At 42.9% G+C, this 19169-nt stretch overlaps 1 protein-coding gene across 1 annotated transcript; it reads right to left on the bottom strand.

Annotated features, from left to right (window-relative positions):
- Positions 1-347: 347 nt before the first annotated feature.
- Positions 348-18082, bottom strand: LOC101674310 (nuclear body protein SP140-like protein). Its single transcript, XM_004773443.3, has 6 exons — positions 17978-18082; positions 7934-8090; positions 6846-7014; positions 4397-4480; positions 2977-3054; positions 348-691 (listed from the first exon to the last, which is right to left on the bottom strand). The coding sequence occupies exons 2-6, from the start codon at positions 8087-8089 to the stop codon at positions 600-602; spliced, it is 579 nt and encodes a 192-aa protein (XP_004773500.1). The 5' UTR covers position 8090; positions 17978-18082; the 3' UTR covers positions 348-599.
- Between the last annotated feature and the right edge of the window lie 1087 nt (positions 18083-19169).

Consider the following 19169-nt stretch of genomic DNA (forward strand, 5'->3'; position numbering starts at 1 on the left):
GGCATGCCAGGGTTTCCACACCCTCTCTGGCATGCAACCCTCCCAGCACATCAACATATTTACCAATTTAGGGGTTCCTGACCCCATTGTTCAGAGGTTTTTATGGTATAAGCATGACTGGTTAAATCATAGGTCATTGGTGATTGAACTTAATCTCCCACTTCTCTTTTCTCCCCAGAGGTTGATGGGTGGAACTGAAAGTTCTAACCCTCTAATTGTCATGGAGACACTCTTACCACTGGGGAAATTCCAAGGGTTTGAGGAGCTCTGTGCCAGCAACTAGGGATAAAGACTAAATACCTATTTTTTATTCTATCACAATAGGCATGATCACATGAAAGGAAAAATAAGCAAACAGAAATCTTCTAGTTTATTTCTACTGTAACGTTTATATCTCAACACACATATTCAGTGACCAAGACCCTGTCTCCCACATTTCCCAAAATGGCACAAAAGGTAAATACAGGAAATGTGTTGGGAGAGTTGACAGGACCATTGGCTGTAGAGCGCACTGAAAGGAGGGCACGTCAGGAAGCAGGAGCTCTGAATGCAGACGCCTCAGGGTCTAGAGTCCAAAGCTGGTCGTCCTCACTCGCCTCCTAGTCCTCACCCTCCTCCTCTGGCCCTTGGCATCCTGCAGAGCTCAGAGCTTCCAGGGGCCCTTCCTCCTCACTGGATTCACCACCGAAACCTGCGCAGAGAAACAAAACCCCTTAGGGATCTCAATGTGGGGCCAAGGAACCAGCAGGAAACCCCATCTTTTTTTTTTTTAAGATTTTATTTATTTATTTGACAGAGAGACCACCAGTAGGCAGAGAGGCAGGCGGTGAAGGGGGGGGGGAGCAGACACCCCCCTGAGCAGAGAACCCCACGTGGGACTTGATTCCAGCACCCTGGGACCTCAGCCAAAGGCAGAGGCTTTAACCCACTGAGCCACCCAGGCGCCCCAGGAAACCCCATCTTGAGAGGACATCAGGAAAGACATGCCTGATGGGCTCCATTCAAGGCAGGAATGTCCCTGCGCCAGATGGTGCCATATTCTCACGGGACTCAGGGGCCTACAGGTTAATGGTGTTCCAGGCATGCTCACTGGACGCAGTGCTCCCCATTTGCTGACCACTCCCTCTCTTCTTCCCCTTGCAGCTCTCTCTCCCCCCCTATTTCTCTGCCTCTGCTTCTCTTTCTGGTTTCCTATGTCCTCCTTCTCCTCTCAGCTTAGCACATGCTTTTCAGCACTCTCGGTCTCTGACTCTTCTGACCTGATGCACCTTTTGTACCTTCAGCTCCTCTTTCCATCTTGCTCTACCCATCTCTTTAGCCTCCCCTTTTCAGTACTTTTCCACTTCCCTCCCAGCTCTCCTCTGTTAGGCAAGAGTTCCTTCACTGAGCACCAGGGTCTCCCTCTCCTGCATCCATCCTGTCCTCCCTGGGCCGCCTCCTGTAACCTTCGCTGGGACACACCATGTCATCACATCAGACTTCCTTGGCCAGCTTTACTAATGATTTCAGGTGGTTGGACATATGCTGTCCCTGCTGGCTGGCCTTCTTGGTCAATTTTGAGGTGATAAGACACAATTGTCTTCTGTATATGCACCAGACCCCCAGCACAAGATTGTGCTAGATGTTCTTATCTGACGATCTCTGCCCCTGAAATACATAATGATCCAGAAAGAACCCTCACCTATCTCCTGTTCCCCTCTCTCCTGATCCCACCTGAGAGGGTTGCCTCCCCCGTGTTGCCTCTCGCCTGCTCCGCTCCTGCTTTGCTCTGTGTCAGGACCTCTGTATCCTTCTCTTCCCATCTCTCCAGGGTTTTCCTCTTCACCCCGAAATCTACCTTCTTATTGTTGCTACTTTCTCTTAACCTGCTATTCTCATTCACTCGCTGGAAATTATCTTGGCTGAATTTTGTGTTTATTCTTGTGTCCTTTTCAAGGGTGGCTTACTACATGTCTACATAAACACACTTCTTAGGACTGTTTCTGTAGAACCTTCCATACAAATACATCAGTAATGTAATGTTTGCCAACACATACATCCAGGATTCAAGGTTCTGAAAATTCACTATTGGTGGGGACGACCCCCTGCAGCAGAAGCTTCTGCGTGTTGACTCCCCCTGATGCTAAATATCCCACCATGTCTCCTCTCTTCTACACTGACCTCTAGCAAAATTCCATTCACTCCCACTGAACACTGTCTTCACGGTTTCATTTTGCCCCTCCCCTACCTTCTTTTTTACCAGCATTTGCTTTGTCCCTTATGTTTCTCTCTCCATATGATCTTTGTCACTATCCCTGGTGTAAATTGTCTTCTTTCTGTCTCTGTTTCTCTCAGGCTTACCTGGACCCTCTGCCTGCCTCTAGGCTCCCGGTCCTTTTCTTGTGTGTTGCCCTCATCTCAAAGGTCGCATCCTTCATCACTCCAGGTCACTGGGCTTTGACCCATGCGCAGGGCCCCGTCCCCAACTCTACCTCTAGGGTGTTCTCAGGGATCCCACTTACTGGCCAATCTGACCATCATGCATATTATTTCCATGTTCCTGTGACAACTTCTGTAGAGTAGGATAAAACTATCTCCCTGTCAAAACCTCCACCAAATGGGAGAATTTTCTATCTCATGTCCATTTAGGAAAAACCATGCTTGCCCTGTAATTCCCACTGGATGGTCCAGTCCATCTACCTGTCTATCCTCGTCCTCTACTAAAGACTTCTGCTCCTCTTTCTCTCTTGCCTCCAGGACAGGGCTAGGGTGTGACAGGCAAGAGGCCTAAGGATCTTAATTTAAGGAGGCACCTATCTTTGGGTTCTCTTTAAATTTCATCCCCTAGGCCCTGCTGGTCTCACCCCGCATGCATGTCTCTCCCACACCTTGGAGAGGAGCTAGAGGCAGAGCTCAAGTCTATGGACTCTCTTCCTTCCACATAATGAGCTACCCAGGGAACTGTTCATTTAAAACATGGGATTCAGTCATAGTTACCTTGCCCATCATTCAGCGGGGTACACACCGTCTCTGACTTCCTCTCTTTTATTCTTAAATCTGTGGATTTATCCAGTGCTAAAGAGAGAGGAAAGGAAAGGAAAGACCAGAGTCAGTGACCAGGGAACAAACGGAGGAGTAGTTTATAGACACTGAGCTCTGAGATCGGAGACGAGGGTGAGCTGCTCCTGGGGCAGAAATACTCCTCCTGCTCCAAGACTCCACCCAAAATGCAACCAAGCCCTTCTCTGCCTCCTTCCATCATATTAGACCTCATTCCCTTTCTCTCTCCTGCCATTTTCCACTAGGATCCAAGTTCCAGGCACTGCTGCTTCTAACTGAGGAAAATATTTCTGCATCCCGGATTCCTTTGCCTTCCATGACCTTGTGTTTCCATCTCTCTTCCCTCCAGCCACTCTCCTGCCCCCACCTTCTTGCCCAGCTTTTCTTCCTCTACATCTTCCCATCTTCCACGTCAGGCTCCATTGTTGTTCTCTCCAACTTTTGATTTCCTCCACTCAACACACAAAAATGAAAAGATACACCTTTTAGTTATACCAGTGGCTCCTGGCTGTGGGAGAAGGGGAATAGGGAGTGAAATGGGGTTGCCTTTTGAGGCGACTGATATATTTTGAAAGTAGATGGGGGATAGTTGCCCAATGTTGTGTATATCACTAAATATCACTAAACAGTTTAAAGTGGTCAATTTTATGTTACATGAATTTTACCTCCATTAAGACACACACACATGATTACTCATCTGACCCCAGGCCAACCACACACATGCCGTCTCCAGATTTCAGGTTCCTTATCTGCAAAATGGGCTCATAAGCAATGCTAACCTCCAATGGCAGTTTGAGCACTAAACCTACAACTGCCCCCTCAAATGTTCAACCAGTGAGATGTTAATAATACAGCTATTTCTAGTGTGTCTTCTAACCTTTTCTTCCTTGTCTTTCATTTCCCTTCTCTTACTCAAAGTACCCACACCCTCCCTTCCATCTTTCTACCACCTCCTCTTTTTTGTCTCTGTGTGATTAGTTTTCTCCTTGAATATCTAGACTCTTGAAAACATTGAAATCAGTCCCTTCTGCCATCATCAAAAGTCCCCTCTTTGATGTTGACCCTGGGCCTGGAGTTCTTAGCCCTTAAGAGCTTCACACTGAAGGTCACCGCTGGAAACTCAAAATTCACATTTAGATTCTTACTCCACCTTCCAGGTTATTGGGCAGAAATTCTGTCGTTGCCACCTTTTGTCTTAGATTCAAGTAGAGTTATGTCATTTTGGAATTGATACAAAGTCACGCACGTCCATATGCCCCATGTCCCTTTGGATTCCCTCTCTAACATCACAGTTGCCCTTCCTGAGTTCTGGCCTCTTTGTAACCAGGGAACAAAGTTTGTATTCTATCATAATTACCTTGTTCAGAGCTTGGCCCAGTGTGGGGGAGGTTTTGTCTCTCTTCATTATCATTTTTCTGGGGAAAATATTTTTCTTCACGTACTGAACAGAGAAAAAAATTAATTAGTGGTTGCAAGCAAATAAACAAGGACACCACCTCATAATCACAATCTGGACCACCCAAGAATCCAGGTACTTGGTGGGGACTTCTGGACCCTGGGTCAGTTCATCACAGTGGCTCCTAACTTGGTGTCATTTGTTCCTTTTCCTGCCACATCGAAGAGAAAAACACACTCACGCAAATCTTACAGGCTATGAGCCTGTCGGGTTTTAGGATTATGGAGCAGTGGAAAAGTTATAAACAGTAACTAATCACCCAGCAAGATGGCCAGAGAGAAGTGAAAACTTATCTCAGTATAAATTCTGTTAAGTGGAATGTCTCTGTGAACCGTACAAGGAACAGAGGGAATTCTTTGGGAGAAGAGCTAGGCTCTCAGATCCATACCCATGGAGAAAGCCCAGCTGCTCTAAAGATGCTGCTAGACAAGAGGAGGGTTGGGGCAGGGAGGGTGAGCGCTTCCCAAAGACACAAAGCAGAGGACTCCTGGAGGAACAAGACAGACCTCCCAGGGGCTCAGACGCCAGGAAAAGAGGATGGACACTCTGCACTCTGAGCAGGGAGCACGGATAGCTGCACTGGAGGAGCTCCCCACGGGCCTGCCCAAGGCTGGGGAGATCACCAGTCAGGGGAGGGAGGGACACCAGCCAGCACCCCTGCCTGTAGGTGACCCAGCACACATAGGAGGAAGAAAATAAACTAGGAAGCCTGGAGGGAGGTCGGGGGGATGTCTGTGGGGAGTTCAGGGAGGAGGGGACCCCACAGAGTCAGGGAACCTGCTGCTCCAGGGCCCATGGTAGGAGCTCCTCCTGGGGCAGGACCTGCAGGCGTGAGTTGCACGGAACAGTGGGAGCCACGGATGCTTTGTCATCTCAGGACCTGGCCTCACACCCTGGCAAAACCAGGTGGAAGATTTGAGGAGAACAAAGGGAAAGGTGAAGCGGGTCTGTGTGCGTGTAGGTGGTTCCCCTGGGGGCTCAGGGGGCTCTGAGCATGGGATGAAGGTGGGACTGAGCAGCAGGAGAGGGTGCTGCACCCCAGGCCACAGCCCCCAGATTCTGGGCTTTGGGTCGCTGATGCACAGCTCCTGTGGACAACAATGTGTGGGAGGCAACTGCTGCCATCTCCCAGGGGCAGGTGGGTGGCAACAAGTGTAGGTGAAGGGCACCCCAGCTCAGGGAGCCCCAGAACCTAAAACAAGTGATGTGCACACTGAACCTGGAAAAGGGTGGGGGGTCCCTGCAGTCCATGAAAAGAATCAGAGCCCCTGAGATGTGGGCAGTACAGGTATCCACCATTCTCTCTGTTCCCATGGCCCAGGACATGCTGGTTACAAATATAATATTGACCTAAGGTATAAAAATTTATCTCAATAAAGCTTTTAAAAATAATTCACTTGAAATTTGTGTGCAGATATTTGATTTTCTCTATTCCTTTCTCTTACTTGGGTATTGGTATAGAAATTATATTGCTCAGGGATGCCTGGATGGCACAATGGGTTGAGCATCCCACTCTGGGTTTCCACTCAGGGTGATCTCGGGGTGACAGGATCAAGCCCGGCAGTGGGCTCCTCACTCAACACAGAGTCTCCTTGAGTTTCTCCCTGCCTCTGCTCCTCCCCCCTGCACACTCTGTCTTTCTCTCTCTAAAATAAATAAATATTTAAAAAGAAAAGAAATTATATTGTTCTTATTTTAATCAGTGTACTATTTGCACAAAGTAATACACTCCCTACTTTATTTTTGCTTCTTTTGATTTTATCCCTTGCTTAAGAATTGGTGTGACTTCCCTGTTTTTATGAAAATAAAATTCCAGTTCCTCAGTTAGGGTGTCTGAAATGCACAATCTGCCTGTAACCGTCATGTCAGAATCAGCCTTCCTTATTCCCACACCTTTCCACACACTGGCCCTCCTTCTGGCAGGGTGGGCTCTTTTGACCTTTTTATTCTCTGTCTGGGAAGCTAACTTTTTGTCAGACGGTCTCAAATAAGGTTTTCCGTGGGAACCGGTGACAGTCTGGTCATCTTAGAAAAATGTCACAACTTGTCCAGGAACATTTCCTCTTTATCAGGCACCTATGACACAGAATAAATCGCACATTCCCAGAAGAAGAAAAAGGGCTGTAATTAAACCTACAAGAGACCCTAGCAGAGTAATCATGACTGATGATTTTGATGATGAGACCAGAGAACATGTGTGTAATTATTAACGGTGACTCATTCACACTGACAAGCACTGGTCCTGGGACAGAGTAAACATTTCATGAATACTTATTAAACCAGCAAATGAGTGAATGAATGAATGACAAGTAGACATGGACCCTGAAAGGGAAGGGAGGATATCAATTACCATTTTCGAAGATTCTATGAACATGAATTAAATCAGGATACTCCTTCAGATGAACCCTGCTGAACAGGACTTGTAGAAGTGACCTATCAAAGGTCTTCTCGAGGCAGTGGAGAACTTCATACACCACTCTCTGTACAGGAACCAAGTTTTTATGGGCTTCTTGAGAATCCTTTCTTTAAAAAAGTACAATAGGAAAAGAATATGAAATAGTTTCAAAGTTAAAATAGTTTCAAAATTAATCACTGGGCAGTGATTGCATAGAACATTCATTCCACTTTCCCCATGAGACTACTATTTTTCATATAGTATTTTAGAACTTCTTAAATATTTTATCACCTGCTTAAAATAACAAATGAACCCTTGTTCTTGACTTTTGAACTTTCATCCTGCGTAGGTTGTTTCACGAGTGGACCTTAGAGCAATTCTGCTGGCTACTCAACAACCATCGCCCACCCTCCAGGTGTGAGGAGTCTGGCAAGGGTTTTGGGAAGGAGGAGAGGGTCCTGCTGTGGCTGTAAGGAGCACAGTCAGAGGGTACAGGGATGGCTCCTCCTCTACTTCCCCAGGAGGACCCACTGATCAAATTCACCGGAATACCAAGACTCCAGAACACCTTACAAAACATACCTTAAAGGACACAACAACAAAGCAGAACAAACTGATTTATTTATAATAGCACAAAATCCCTGGGGGTTTCATTTGATGTAGTGGATTTTATAATGGAATACTGCCCCAATTCTCTTAATTATTTTAATTTTATTTAATTTTGTCATTTTGTATAAATTGCTATAGGTTTTGTATGAAAAGCTATCAATTTCCACTCAGCCATATCACGGTTCCCATCCACCTCACTGCAACACGTCCCACAGGAGACAGGAGCTTCAATCAGAACAGAAGCCTCGTTAGCAAGGACTGCCTGTTCTGTCACCCCCAAACTTTTAGAGGATTAACTCACTCAAAAAGGTCTTTCCGTGAAGAGTATGAAAAGGCCATCAACTAGTTAATGATACACTAAATTTTGAATCCAGGTTGCCACAACAATTAGGGTGGGGTGGGTTATCATGGGTGATATAATAGACTTAACGTACTTTATAGATTTTTTCCGTGATAAAGGAGCGGTCTCTGAGGCTTTCAAGGAAAGGAAATGGCTTTGTTATTGCGTTTGCTATCTCCACCTTATTTTGCTTGAAGAGATTCAAAAGAGTCTCATGGGAAATGTCCTTGTTCTTAACTATTGAAAACATCCTAAGGAAAAAAAATACAATGATGGAATGAACATCAAGATGGCAAGATGCCCTTCCCACCCAACAAAACCAAACAAACCAAAACCAAAACAAAACGCAAACAAACAAAAACTAATGATGTATTTTATGGTGACTAACATAACACAATAAAAAAATAAAATAAAATAAAAATAAACAAAGTTCTATAAAATGGGGGGTGGGGGGAAGCAAGCAAACAGAAAGGTCTAGGCCCAGACACTTCCGTTGTGAATTATTTAAAACATACATTTAAGGAAGGCTATTACCTATCTTACACAGATTCTGTCAGGAAGTAAAGAAAACAGGGACACGGTCCAACTTGCTAGTGTAAGACAGCATAACTTGATACAAAAAAACCTGACAGGGACACTACAAAAATAAAAGCACAGGTCACTATCTCTTATAGACACAGAAGGAAAAATATGTTCCTACAGACCGTTAGCAAATCAATTCCAGTAATAGATAAAAAAGGATAATACATCATGACTAGCCAGGGTTTAGTGTGAAAATGCAAGAATTCTTTAACATTTAAAATGTAAGTAATGTGTACCATCACATTGACAAATTGAAGGAGAAAACCATATAGTAATTTCAATAGACCCAGAAAAAGTACTTGATAAAATTCAACATCTCTTCATTTTTTTTTAACGCTCAGAAAACTAAAGAAAAAAGTAACTTTCTTAATCTAATAAAGGGTATACACACACACACACAAAACACCAAAAAGCTGAAACCCAACATTTAACATCATACTGAAAGGTAAAATATTAAGTACTTTCCCACTCAGTTTGAGAATAAGAGAAAATGTGCACTATCACCATTTCTATTTAACATTAACTGGAAATTTTAGCCAATGCAATAAGGTAAGAAAATCAATTTTTTAAAAGTAAACCTAATAGGGAAGAAATAGAACCACTATTATTTATAATTGATTGTGTGCTTAGAAAATCTAAAAGAAATTATGGACAAATTTTGGAATTCATTCATAATTGAACAAGGTAATTGGACTGAAGATCAATATGCAAAAATAAATTCTATTTCTAGATACTTGCAGCAAATAATTTGGAGCACAAATAGAAAACAGTCTCATTTCTAAAAGCATCAAAAACCAACAATAATAAAGACAAAGCCAACAAAAGATGTGCAAGAACACTACACTGAAAAATCACAAAACACTCCCTGAGAGAATTTAAAGAAAGCCAAAATAAATGCAAAGGTATACCACGTTTATGGATTTCAAGACTAAATAGTGTTAAAATGTAAATTCTCCCCAGTTCACCTACAGATCCAATGTAACTTCAGTAAAACGTAAGTAGAGATGGATAGTAAGCCTCCTGGTTCCAGTGCTCTGAACACTGCCACCCATCAATGCAGGCAACACCAATGCAAGAAAAGAAATGTCTCAAGGAAGACTGCCCTTGGGGGTGGGGGGGCTCTTTTGGGATGCTTCTCTGTATGAACATGTCCTAGAACCTGGGGAGGTCTCAGAATGATCAATCTCAAGGACCATATCAATCAAAAACCCTCCTTTCATAGTGATAACCCAGCAACTTGGCTCTGTAGCTGAACTTCAAAGGGAAGAGATGGAATCGAAATTGATGCTATCTCCCATTGCTGAGCTCCCCATGATGGCCATGCATAGCTTGGCCTTCACCCACAACCAGACAGACCTGAGGGATGTCTTTAGAAGTTTTATGGATGCTCTCCAACCCCAGGGAGAACATGAGGTTCTGGAGCTTCTGAACCTCAGGGACAGGGTATCCCCAACCACAGTGAGAGTTGGTGCTACCCCTGGAGCTAGCACTGGTGCTGTGGCTTGGCTGGGGGTTCCACCTCCTGCAGTAACTGTGTAGCAGGTCAGCTAGGGCCAAGGGAGGGGGACAGGACAGGGCTAGCTCCTCCCCCAGTCACCACCCTAGAGGAGGCCTATTAGTTTCATTGCCTTTTTAACTGTTTTCTGATCCTTTTCTCATATTTGAACTCTGAGTGTCACTACTGAGGGACACCAGTGAGGGGTCATACTAGTTATTTCTTGTTTTTTGGTTAGAGAATGAACTCTTGATACCTCTGGGGCTGTTACTGGTTAGCTGCTCCAACAAAACCTGACTGGGCCTGCTCTGCTCCTGACCTGAGCCCACTCTGTGGTGGCCTGTTCCAGAGAAGGAGCCTTCCTCTCATGCACCGGTTATAGGGAGGGCAACAAGTGGACTGCTGGTCATAACCTCCCTGTCTGTGATGTTCACATCAAGGAGAAAATCTGCTGGCACGGATTTCCAAGGAGGAGAGAGAGCTCAATAAAATGTTGGTTTCAAGTAAGATTTTTGTGGAGATTGACCAACTGATTTTAAAATATAAATGGAAATGCCAAAGGGCAAGCTTAGTCATGATAATCTTGAAAAAGATTAACAATTTCAACTTGCTATAAAATTACAGTAATTAAGACAATGCAATATAGGCACAAAGATTTTTTCCATTTACACTCTACCATCACTCAACAATTTAAAGTGTACTTTTTAAATGACTTTTTCTTTTAAAATTTTATTTATTTATTTATTTGAGAGAGAGAGAATGAGCTCCAGCAGGGTGAGGGGCAGAGGGGAGACACAGACCCCACTGAGCAGGAAGCCCAATGTGGGGCTCAATCCCAGGACCCCAGGATCATGACCTGAGCTGAAAGCAGACATTTAAATGACTAAGGCACCCAGGAGCCCTAAAGTGTTTTTAAAATACTTAAAATATATAAGTAGAAGTTAAATGTAAGTGGGAATGAAAATTTTAAAAGGGGGAACATTACATAAAACCAGGATCTGAGAGTTGTCGTGGGACTGTGGCTCTGATATGGTGGTCTATAGACCCCACATTGAGAAACATCACACTTCTTTGGTCTTCAGGCTAGTTGAGCCAGAAATGGGTGAACAGTCAGTTATTAACTGTCTCCACTTCTATTTAACCTTTATCTCCTTTGGAACTCTAGCCAGATACAAAGAGTAAAGGTGAAGCTTTGCTGAAGCCCCATCTTCCCTCCTCTGTGGATGGAACCACATGCCCCCAGGGGAAGAAGGTGGACTATGGTGTTGAACTGCAGAACACTGACTGTTGCTTCAGTCCCAGAGATGTGGCGGATTTATTAGCAGACAGATAAAAAAGAATGAGGGTTCATAAGCTATGGGAGAGGTATATGATTCTTGGTTGAGGTAGACGAACTCTCAGTAGAATTCACACAAACCTACATGCTGAGAGGATTGACAGATCTATGTTTGGAGTACTCAGCTCAAAGAAAGAAGACATTCAGATCTGCTCCCCAAAACTCCTCTTCCCCAGACCACCTGTCCACACCAGTGGTAGTAATCCATTCCTCTACTTTTCCAGTCACGGGTTCACGGATGGTCAGGACTAAGTCAGCATGGACCAGTCAGTTGCTAGAAGTTTGCCTAGTGGTACTGTATAAAACCAGCCAGTCTTTTGCTCCACGTGGCTCTGAACAAGGCAGGATGTCACCCAGCTACTGCTGGCAGCCATCTTACAACCACAAGAGGAACCAACAACTGGGGGTTGGAGCTGGTGCTGAGGCATCAGACCAGAAAGATGAAAAGTACCCAAATGACTGATGGCATCCCTGGCCCACTGAATTGATCAAACGTGAAACCCATATCCTACTGCTAGATTCACCACTACAAGTATCTTCTCATTTCTAAGCCAATTTAATTCAAGGTATTTGTTAACTTGTAACAGAACGTAACCTCACCTTTAAAAAGAAAAAATGCTTATGAAATAAAAAGAAATCTTTTTAATAAAAAGGTTTTGGCCTGGTGGTCAGGAAGTGAAGGGTAGGAAAGATAAAATATGCTCTGCTCTCAGAAACGGCATCAGACCCACATAGAGAAGACAAGCCCAGAACCTCAAAGCAGCCAGAGCTTTGAAAGATCCAGGTGGAACTTGAAGGAAGTGTGTAATACCAGAGGCCTTTTCATGACATGTGACATTTCTGCTCCCACAGGGACAGCTCTGATTATCCAAAGCTTGGACCACTCAGAAACCGAGGAAGATTTGGGACAGCAAGTATCTTGATCCTTACTAGACCACAGAGGTAACCATCTTTGTCAGCTTCACCAAAAGCATCCCTATTGAGGGATGAGTCTGAGCTGAGACAGAGGTTTTATTACCCAGAGCACAAGGCTCCCTGGGCCTGCAGAATTCAAGGCAGGGAGAGGCAGTAGGGGCAGAGGTCACTGTAGCTGCAGAAAGTCTGGGCTTCCTCTTGTGGACGAGAATTGGAAGCAAAGAGCAGAAAGGAGCCTAAAAAATGTGGAAGTGGGGAACATTCACTCCCAGTTCCCAGTGTCTCCTCCCAGGAGAGGGACATTGGTCAGCACAACATTCCTGGTCCCTCACTGCTCCCTCTTCCTTCCCATGAGAGGTAAGCTCTTAGATGTTTCTGGATAAGACGCATGGACTATGAGGTGTGGTCTCTTCCTGCCTGTCTCTCTGGAGCCATCCTGGGGACACAGAGGAGGCCTCTAGGCCTCTAGGTGTGGGTGCTGTGACAGCAGGCCCTGCCTGGCTGCGGTGAGGTCCGTAATCATGGGGCCCAGTATGAGGAAACTCATTGCCGTGACACATCTCCCAATCTAGTTTTGATTCATAATAAAGTTGATGTTATGATCTCCAGCTACCTGGATCCTTCTCTCCCTCTCTCTGTTAAGTGGCTTTGAAATATAACATGTAAAGGGCCTTATTATGGGATCCCCATAAGTCCCCCACAATAGCCTCATTAACAAATGAAACTGCCTCCCTAGACAGGTCCAACACTGACCCACCATCATGTGCCAGAACACAGAGTTCGGAGGGCAAATAGAAATCCAGAGGTTTTAAATATCTGGTGTGGATTCTGCATGGAAAAGGGGAGTCCCAAGGAGCCTTGGGAACAGGGGATACTATCACTGAAATTTTACAAAATTGGCAAGAAGACAAATGTCACTTTCTGAAAAAAAGAAACCATTCAGATACGCAGATTTCCCCCCCAGAATGTGGGTAACATAGCGCCACAATCAACCTTCAAGAGGAAATTATGCCCAGTTAAAATTAAGTTCTGTAATGGGCTCTCAACACTGACAGGTGACTTTTCTTCCTTCAATAGTTTGATGTCTCTCTTCCCCACATCCCAGATTAGAAGAAGTCTTTGCTAGAGTCTGTGAAGACAGGGGTCCTGGGATCAGGGAATTGTCACAAGTTATACATTGCTAGCTTGGCTACAAATTAGTTTGTGGTTTTTGGGTTTTGTGTGTACGTGTGTGTGGGTTGGAACCAGGTTTATGATAATAATAATAATAACAATAAAAAGAAAGAAAGAGAGGGAGGGATGGGGGGAGGAGGGTGTGAAGGAAGGGAGGAAGGAAGGAAGGAACGAAGAAAGAAAGAGAAAGCCACTTCACATATGTCCAGGGACAGATGCAGAAAAGACCTGAAAAGACCCTAAGCTTTCTCTTCAGGCTGATCCACCTCCCAGAGTTGTATGCCAATAATTAAAAATATATATACTAAGGAAGTAATTCCATCTACATATCATCCAAAAGAAGTAAATACTTCAAAATAAATCTAACTGAGGAAGTGAAAGGCTCCCATGGTATGCTGGAAACTACCAAACATTGCTGAAAGAAATTAATGAAGTCCTAAATAAATGGAAAGAAATCCCATGTTCATGGATTGGAAGACTTCTTTTTTAAGATTTTATTATTTTTTTTTTGACTGACAGAGAGAGAGAGCACAAGAAGGGGGTGTGGTAGGCAGTGGAAGGAAGAAGACGACTCCCCACTGAATTGGAAGCCCAATGTGGGGCTCCATCCCAGGACCCTGGGATCATGACCTGAGCTGAAGGTGGACACTTAACCCACTGACACACCCAGGCACCCATGGATTGGAAGACTTAACATTTTGTGATGTCAATGCTACCCCCCAAAATCTATTGGTTCATGAAAATCTCTATAAAAATTCTGAAAGCCTTTTCACAAAAATGGAGAAACTGATTCTCAAAATTATATGGAATTGCAATGGATCCTGAATAGCTAAAACAGTCTTGAAAAAGAATTAAGTCAGGGGTGCCTGGGTGGCTCAGTGGGTTAAAGCCTCTGCCTTCAGCTCAGGTCATGATCCCAGGGTCCTGGGATCGAGCCCCTCGTCGGGCTCCCTGCTCAGCAGGGAGCCTGCTTCCTCCTCTCTCTCTGTCTGCTTCTCTGCCTACTTGTGATCTCTGTCAGATAAATAAATAAAATCTTTAAAAAAAAAAAAGAAAAAGAATTAAGTCAGAAGACTCACACTCTCCAACTTTGAAATGCAGTATAAAGCTACAGTAATTGAAACAGTATGGCACTGGCATAAGAACAGACATATGGATCAGTAAAATAAAATACCAGAAATAGGGCGCCTGGGTGGCTCAGTGGGTTAAGCCACTGCCTTCGGCTCAGGTCATGATCTCAGGGTCCTGGGATCGAGTCCCGCATCTGGCTCTCTGCTCAGCAGGGAGCCTGCTTCCTCCTCTCTCTCTCTCTGCCTGCCTCTCTGCCTACTTGTGATGTCTCTCTGTCAAATAAATAAATAAAACCTTTAAAAAAAATACCAGAAATAAACCCTTAGACATATGGTCAGTCAGTTGATTTTCAACAAGGGCACCATGATCATTCAATGGGGAAAGGATAGTCTTTTCAGCAACAGATGTTGGGAAAATTGGATATCCATATGTGAAAATCCCCATATACAAAAATTAACTCTAAATAGATCAAAGACCCAAAACTAAGAGGCAAAACTACAAAACTCTTAGAGGAAAACTTTGGGGAAAGTCTTCATAACACTGGATTTGGCAATTATTTCATGGAGATGACACCAAAAGCATAGACAACAAGAGAAAATAGATAAATTAGACTTCATCAAAATTAAGACCTTTTGTGCATCAAAATATATGCTTAAGAAAGTGAAAAGGAAAACCCACAGCTAACATCATACTCAACAGTAAAAAGCTAAAAGGTTTTCCTCCAAGATCAGGAACAAGACAAGGATGCTCACTCTCACCACTTTCAACATAGTACAGGAAGTCCTAGCCATAGCAATCAGACAAGAAAAGGGAATAAAAGGCATTCAAATTGGTACAGAGGCAGTAAAACTGTCTCACTATTTCAAGATGACATGACACTATATATGGAAAACCCCTAGAGCCTCTATCAAAAACTATTAGAACTAATAAATTTAGTAAAGTTGTAGGATACAAAATTACTCTACAGAAATCTGTTGTTTCTATTCACTATAACACACACAAGGAGAAAATAACAAGATGACTCCATTTAAAATTACATCAAAAAGAATAAAATAACTAGGAATAAATTTAACCAAGGAGGTGAAAGATCTATACTCTGAAAACTCTAAAACATTGATGAAAGAAATTGAAGATGTTATAAATAAATGGAAATATATGTTAGGCTTATGGATTGGAAGAAAGAGTATTATTAAAATGTACATTCTACCCAAAGTAATCTACAGATACTGTAATCCCTATCAAAATGCCAACAAAATCTTTCACCTAACTAGAACAAATAATCCTAAAATTTTCATGCAAATTTTATGCAAAATTCGTATGCGAAAGACCTCAAAGAGCAAAAGCAATCTTGACAAAGAAGAAGAAAGCTAGAGATACCACACTCCCAGATTTTAAACTATCCTACAAAGCTATAGTAATCAAAACAGTATGATATGGGCACAAGAAGAGACACATGGATCAATGGAACAGAATAGAGATCCCAGAAATAAAGCCACACACGGAAGGCCAGTTAATCTATGGTAAAGGAGGTAAGAATATACAATGGGGAAAAGAAAATCTCTTTTGAGATCGAAAATCTCAATCATTGAATCTCAATCATTGAAAATAAATGGTGTTGAAAAAAACAGACAGATACATGCAAAAGAATAAAAGTGGGACTACTTTCCTAAATCATATACAAAAATAAAATCAAAATGGATTAAAAATCTAAATGTAAGACCTAAAACCATAAAACTGCCAAAAGAGAACATAGGCAATAAACTCCTGGACATTAGTCTTAGCAATTATTATTTTTGGATCTGTCTCCTCAGACAGAGGCAACAAAAGCAAAAATAAACAGTCAGGACTACATCAAACTAAAAAGCTTTAGCTCAGTGAGAGAAACCATCAACAAAATGAAAAGACAACTTACTGAATGGAGGAAGTTATTTGCAAATGATATATCCAATAAGAGGTTTATATACAAAATATGTAAAGAGCTCATACAACTCAAAACCAAAACCAAAACCAAACACAAAAGCAAAAGCAAAAATTTAAAAATTTTTAAAAATCCAATTTAAAAATGGGCAAAGCACCCGAATAGACATTTTTCCAAAGAAGACATACAGACTGTCAATAGACACATGAAAAGATGCTCATCAGGGAACTGCAAATCAAAACCACAATGAGATATCACCTCACACCTGTTAAAATGGTCAATATCAAAAAGATAAGAAATAAGTGTTGGAGAGGATGTGGAGAAAAAGATAATCTCATGCACTGTTGGTGGGAGTGAAAACTGGTGCAGCCACTCTGGAAAACAATATAGAGAGTTCTCAATTAAAAATAGAAATACCATAGGATCCAGCAATTCCACTTCTAGGTATTTACCTGAAGAAAACAAAAACACTAGTTCAAGATGATATATGCACCCTTTAAAGTTCATTGAAGCATTATTTACAGCAGCCACAATATACAAGCAACCTAAGTGTCCATCAGTAGATGGACAGTACATCAGTACACACACATAACGGAATTTATACAATGGAATATTACTCAGCCATAAAAAGAAAGAAATCTAGCTTTTTCAGCAACATAAATAGACCTAAAGGGTATTACATTGAATAAAATAAGTCAGACAGAGAAAGATGAGTCCCACATGATTTCACTTATATGTGGTACCTAAAAAAAAAAAAAAAAAAAAAAAAAAGCTGTTTTTCACAGTGGCTGGAACACTTTACAAAAACAAGGGAACAAGCAAACAAAACAGAAATAGATTCATAAATACAGAAAACAAGTTGGTGATCGCCAGAGAGGAAGTGGGTGGGGAAGGCGATGAGCAAAATAAGAGAAGAGGATTAAGAAGTAAAAACTTTAGTTATAAAATAACTAAGTTGTGAGGATGAAAAGTACAGCATAGAGAATGTAGACAATAATATTATAATAACTTTGTAAAGTGACAGGTGGGAACTACACTTACTATGGTGAGCACTTCATAATCTATAAAAACATCAAATCACTATGTTGTACACCTGAAACTAATATAGCATTGTATGTCAACTGTAATTAAAAAATAAATACTTTCTAGATAATAAAAAAAAAAATGAAAAGACAACCATAGAATGGGAAAAAACATCCGCAAATCATTCTCTGATAAGGAGTCCATATTTAGAATACATAAAGAACTTCGGAAGCTTAACAACAACAGCAACAACAAAAAACTGCAAATAACTCAAGGCAACATGAACAAACAAGTAAATATTTCTCCAAAGACGATATACAAATGATCAACAAGGCCTTGAAAAGATGCTCGACATCATTAATCATTATGAAAATGTAAATCAAAACCACATTGAGATACCACTTCATACCTACAAGGATGGCTGTAATAAACATTTTTAAAAGAAACAAAACCCACACACAGACAATAACAAGTATTGGTGAGGATGTGGAGAGACGGAAACTCTGCAGCACTGCTGATGGAAATGGAAGGTGATCCAGACCCTCCTCCACCTTCCACCACCTGCTGCCCTAGCCAGCTCACCTCTCCCTAACTCCCTGACCCCAAGACCTCCCAAATTAGGGACCTGATACCAATGGGTCCTTCAGGAACCTGCTTCAGGCTTCTGGGGCGATGGTTCTCATCAGGAGATACAGAGCAGAATGAAAGCAAAAAAACTACTGTGGAGGCGTTATTCTAAATTCGGCGGGTGAATTTTAAATTTTAAATTTGCATTCCAGCTCCCCTCTACTTTCCGCACCTTTTCCTCTCTCAGATTCTATAGACAGTCTACACTGCCCTCTCGTGGCCTAGTCTTGCTATTGCAAGTACCCTTGGCCACTATCTGCACTTTTTTCCTCTGAACTCATCCTGTTGTCCACCCTGGAAAAACAGAACTCTCTTCTCAACCCTCTAACCAAATAGCTCAATATCAAGGTTAGAAGTGCCATTGCGTCCTTCCAGATAAGAGTTGAATAACGTAAAGAATTGGTGCATGAGACGGTTTTCCTGACCTAGACAGGGAAGTCTTTGTTCAAATTGTAAGAGAAGCCCTGTGTCTTTGACTCTTTCCCACACCCTTTCTGAGCTGTCCGTTTTCCTAGGTTCTTGAAATCTTCATTGGGTTTAGGGCTCCCCAAGGACAAGATATCCCCGGCCTCTGGATATCCCCCCTTAGGCTGAAATGTTCTCAAGTTGAGCCCCCTTCCAAGGACTCGTGTAGTGGGTGAGAGGGTATCTGAAGTCTCAGAGCAGTGAGATGGCTTCTGGAAGCTGCTCTGGACAGCCTCCATCATAGCACAGAGCCTGTTGGCTTCCACTGGCTTGTCCTACAGATTCTCCACTCTGAGTGCTTCCCGAAAGTAGAATCTCACCAGTCACATGAACAGAGAAAAAAAAGGGCTGAGTATATCAAGGTAAACATAATTGTTTGAGGTAGACGCCATCAGCAGGCCTTCATCCCTGTAGCATCCCAAGTATTTTCTAACAAGGGTTAATGCACAGCTTCTGACCATTGCTCATGGAGAAGGGGCTCCACACCACAGGTGACATAACAAGGGCTCTCTTTGCCAGCGGGAGCTCTCTCTGTGAAATATGCAGTAGAAAGAAGAACCAAACACTTCGTATGTTCGTGAGGGGCCCCCTATAGAGAAGAGGGTGGGTCTTCTCCGACTGATAACCGCAACCAAAATGGCGTCACAGCGCCAGACCCAGAAAAGCTGCCAGGGACAAGCAAGTGCCTGGAGCTGGTGTAACAATGTCTGGAGCTGACCTGTTTC

This window comes from Mustela putorius, unplaced genomic scaffold, assembly GCF_011764305.1.
Source record: "Mustela putorius furo isolate JIRA1106 unplaced genomic scaffold, ASM1176430v1.1 tig00000275_pilon_pilon_pilon, whole genome shotgun sequence".
Taxonomy (NCBI): Eukaryota; Metazoa; Chordata; class Mammalia; order Carnivora; family Mustelidae; genus Mustela; species Mustela putorius.

What these genes read in the sequence shown, in the direction of transcription:
- LOC101674310 (XM_004773443.3), bottom strand. Translation starts at nt 8,089, where the DNA reads ATGTTTTCAATAGTTAAGAACAAGGACATTTCCCATGAGACTCTTTTG. An exon ending in TCATAGAATCTTCGAAAATG is followed by an intron (nt 4,481 to 6,845) that starts GTAATTGATATC and finishes TTCTCTGTTCAG; the next exon opens with TACGTGAAGAAAAATATTTT. An exon ending in CCCGCTGAATGATGGGCAAG is followed by an intron (nt 692 to 2,976) that starts GTAACTATGACT and finishes TTCTCTGCGCAG; the next exon opens with GTTTCGGTGGTGAATCCAGT.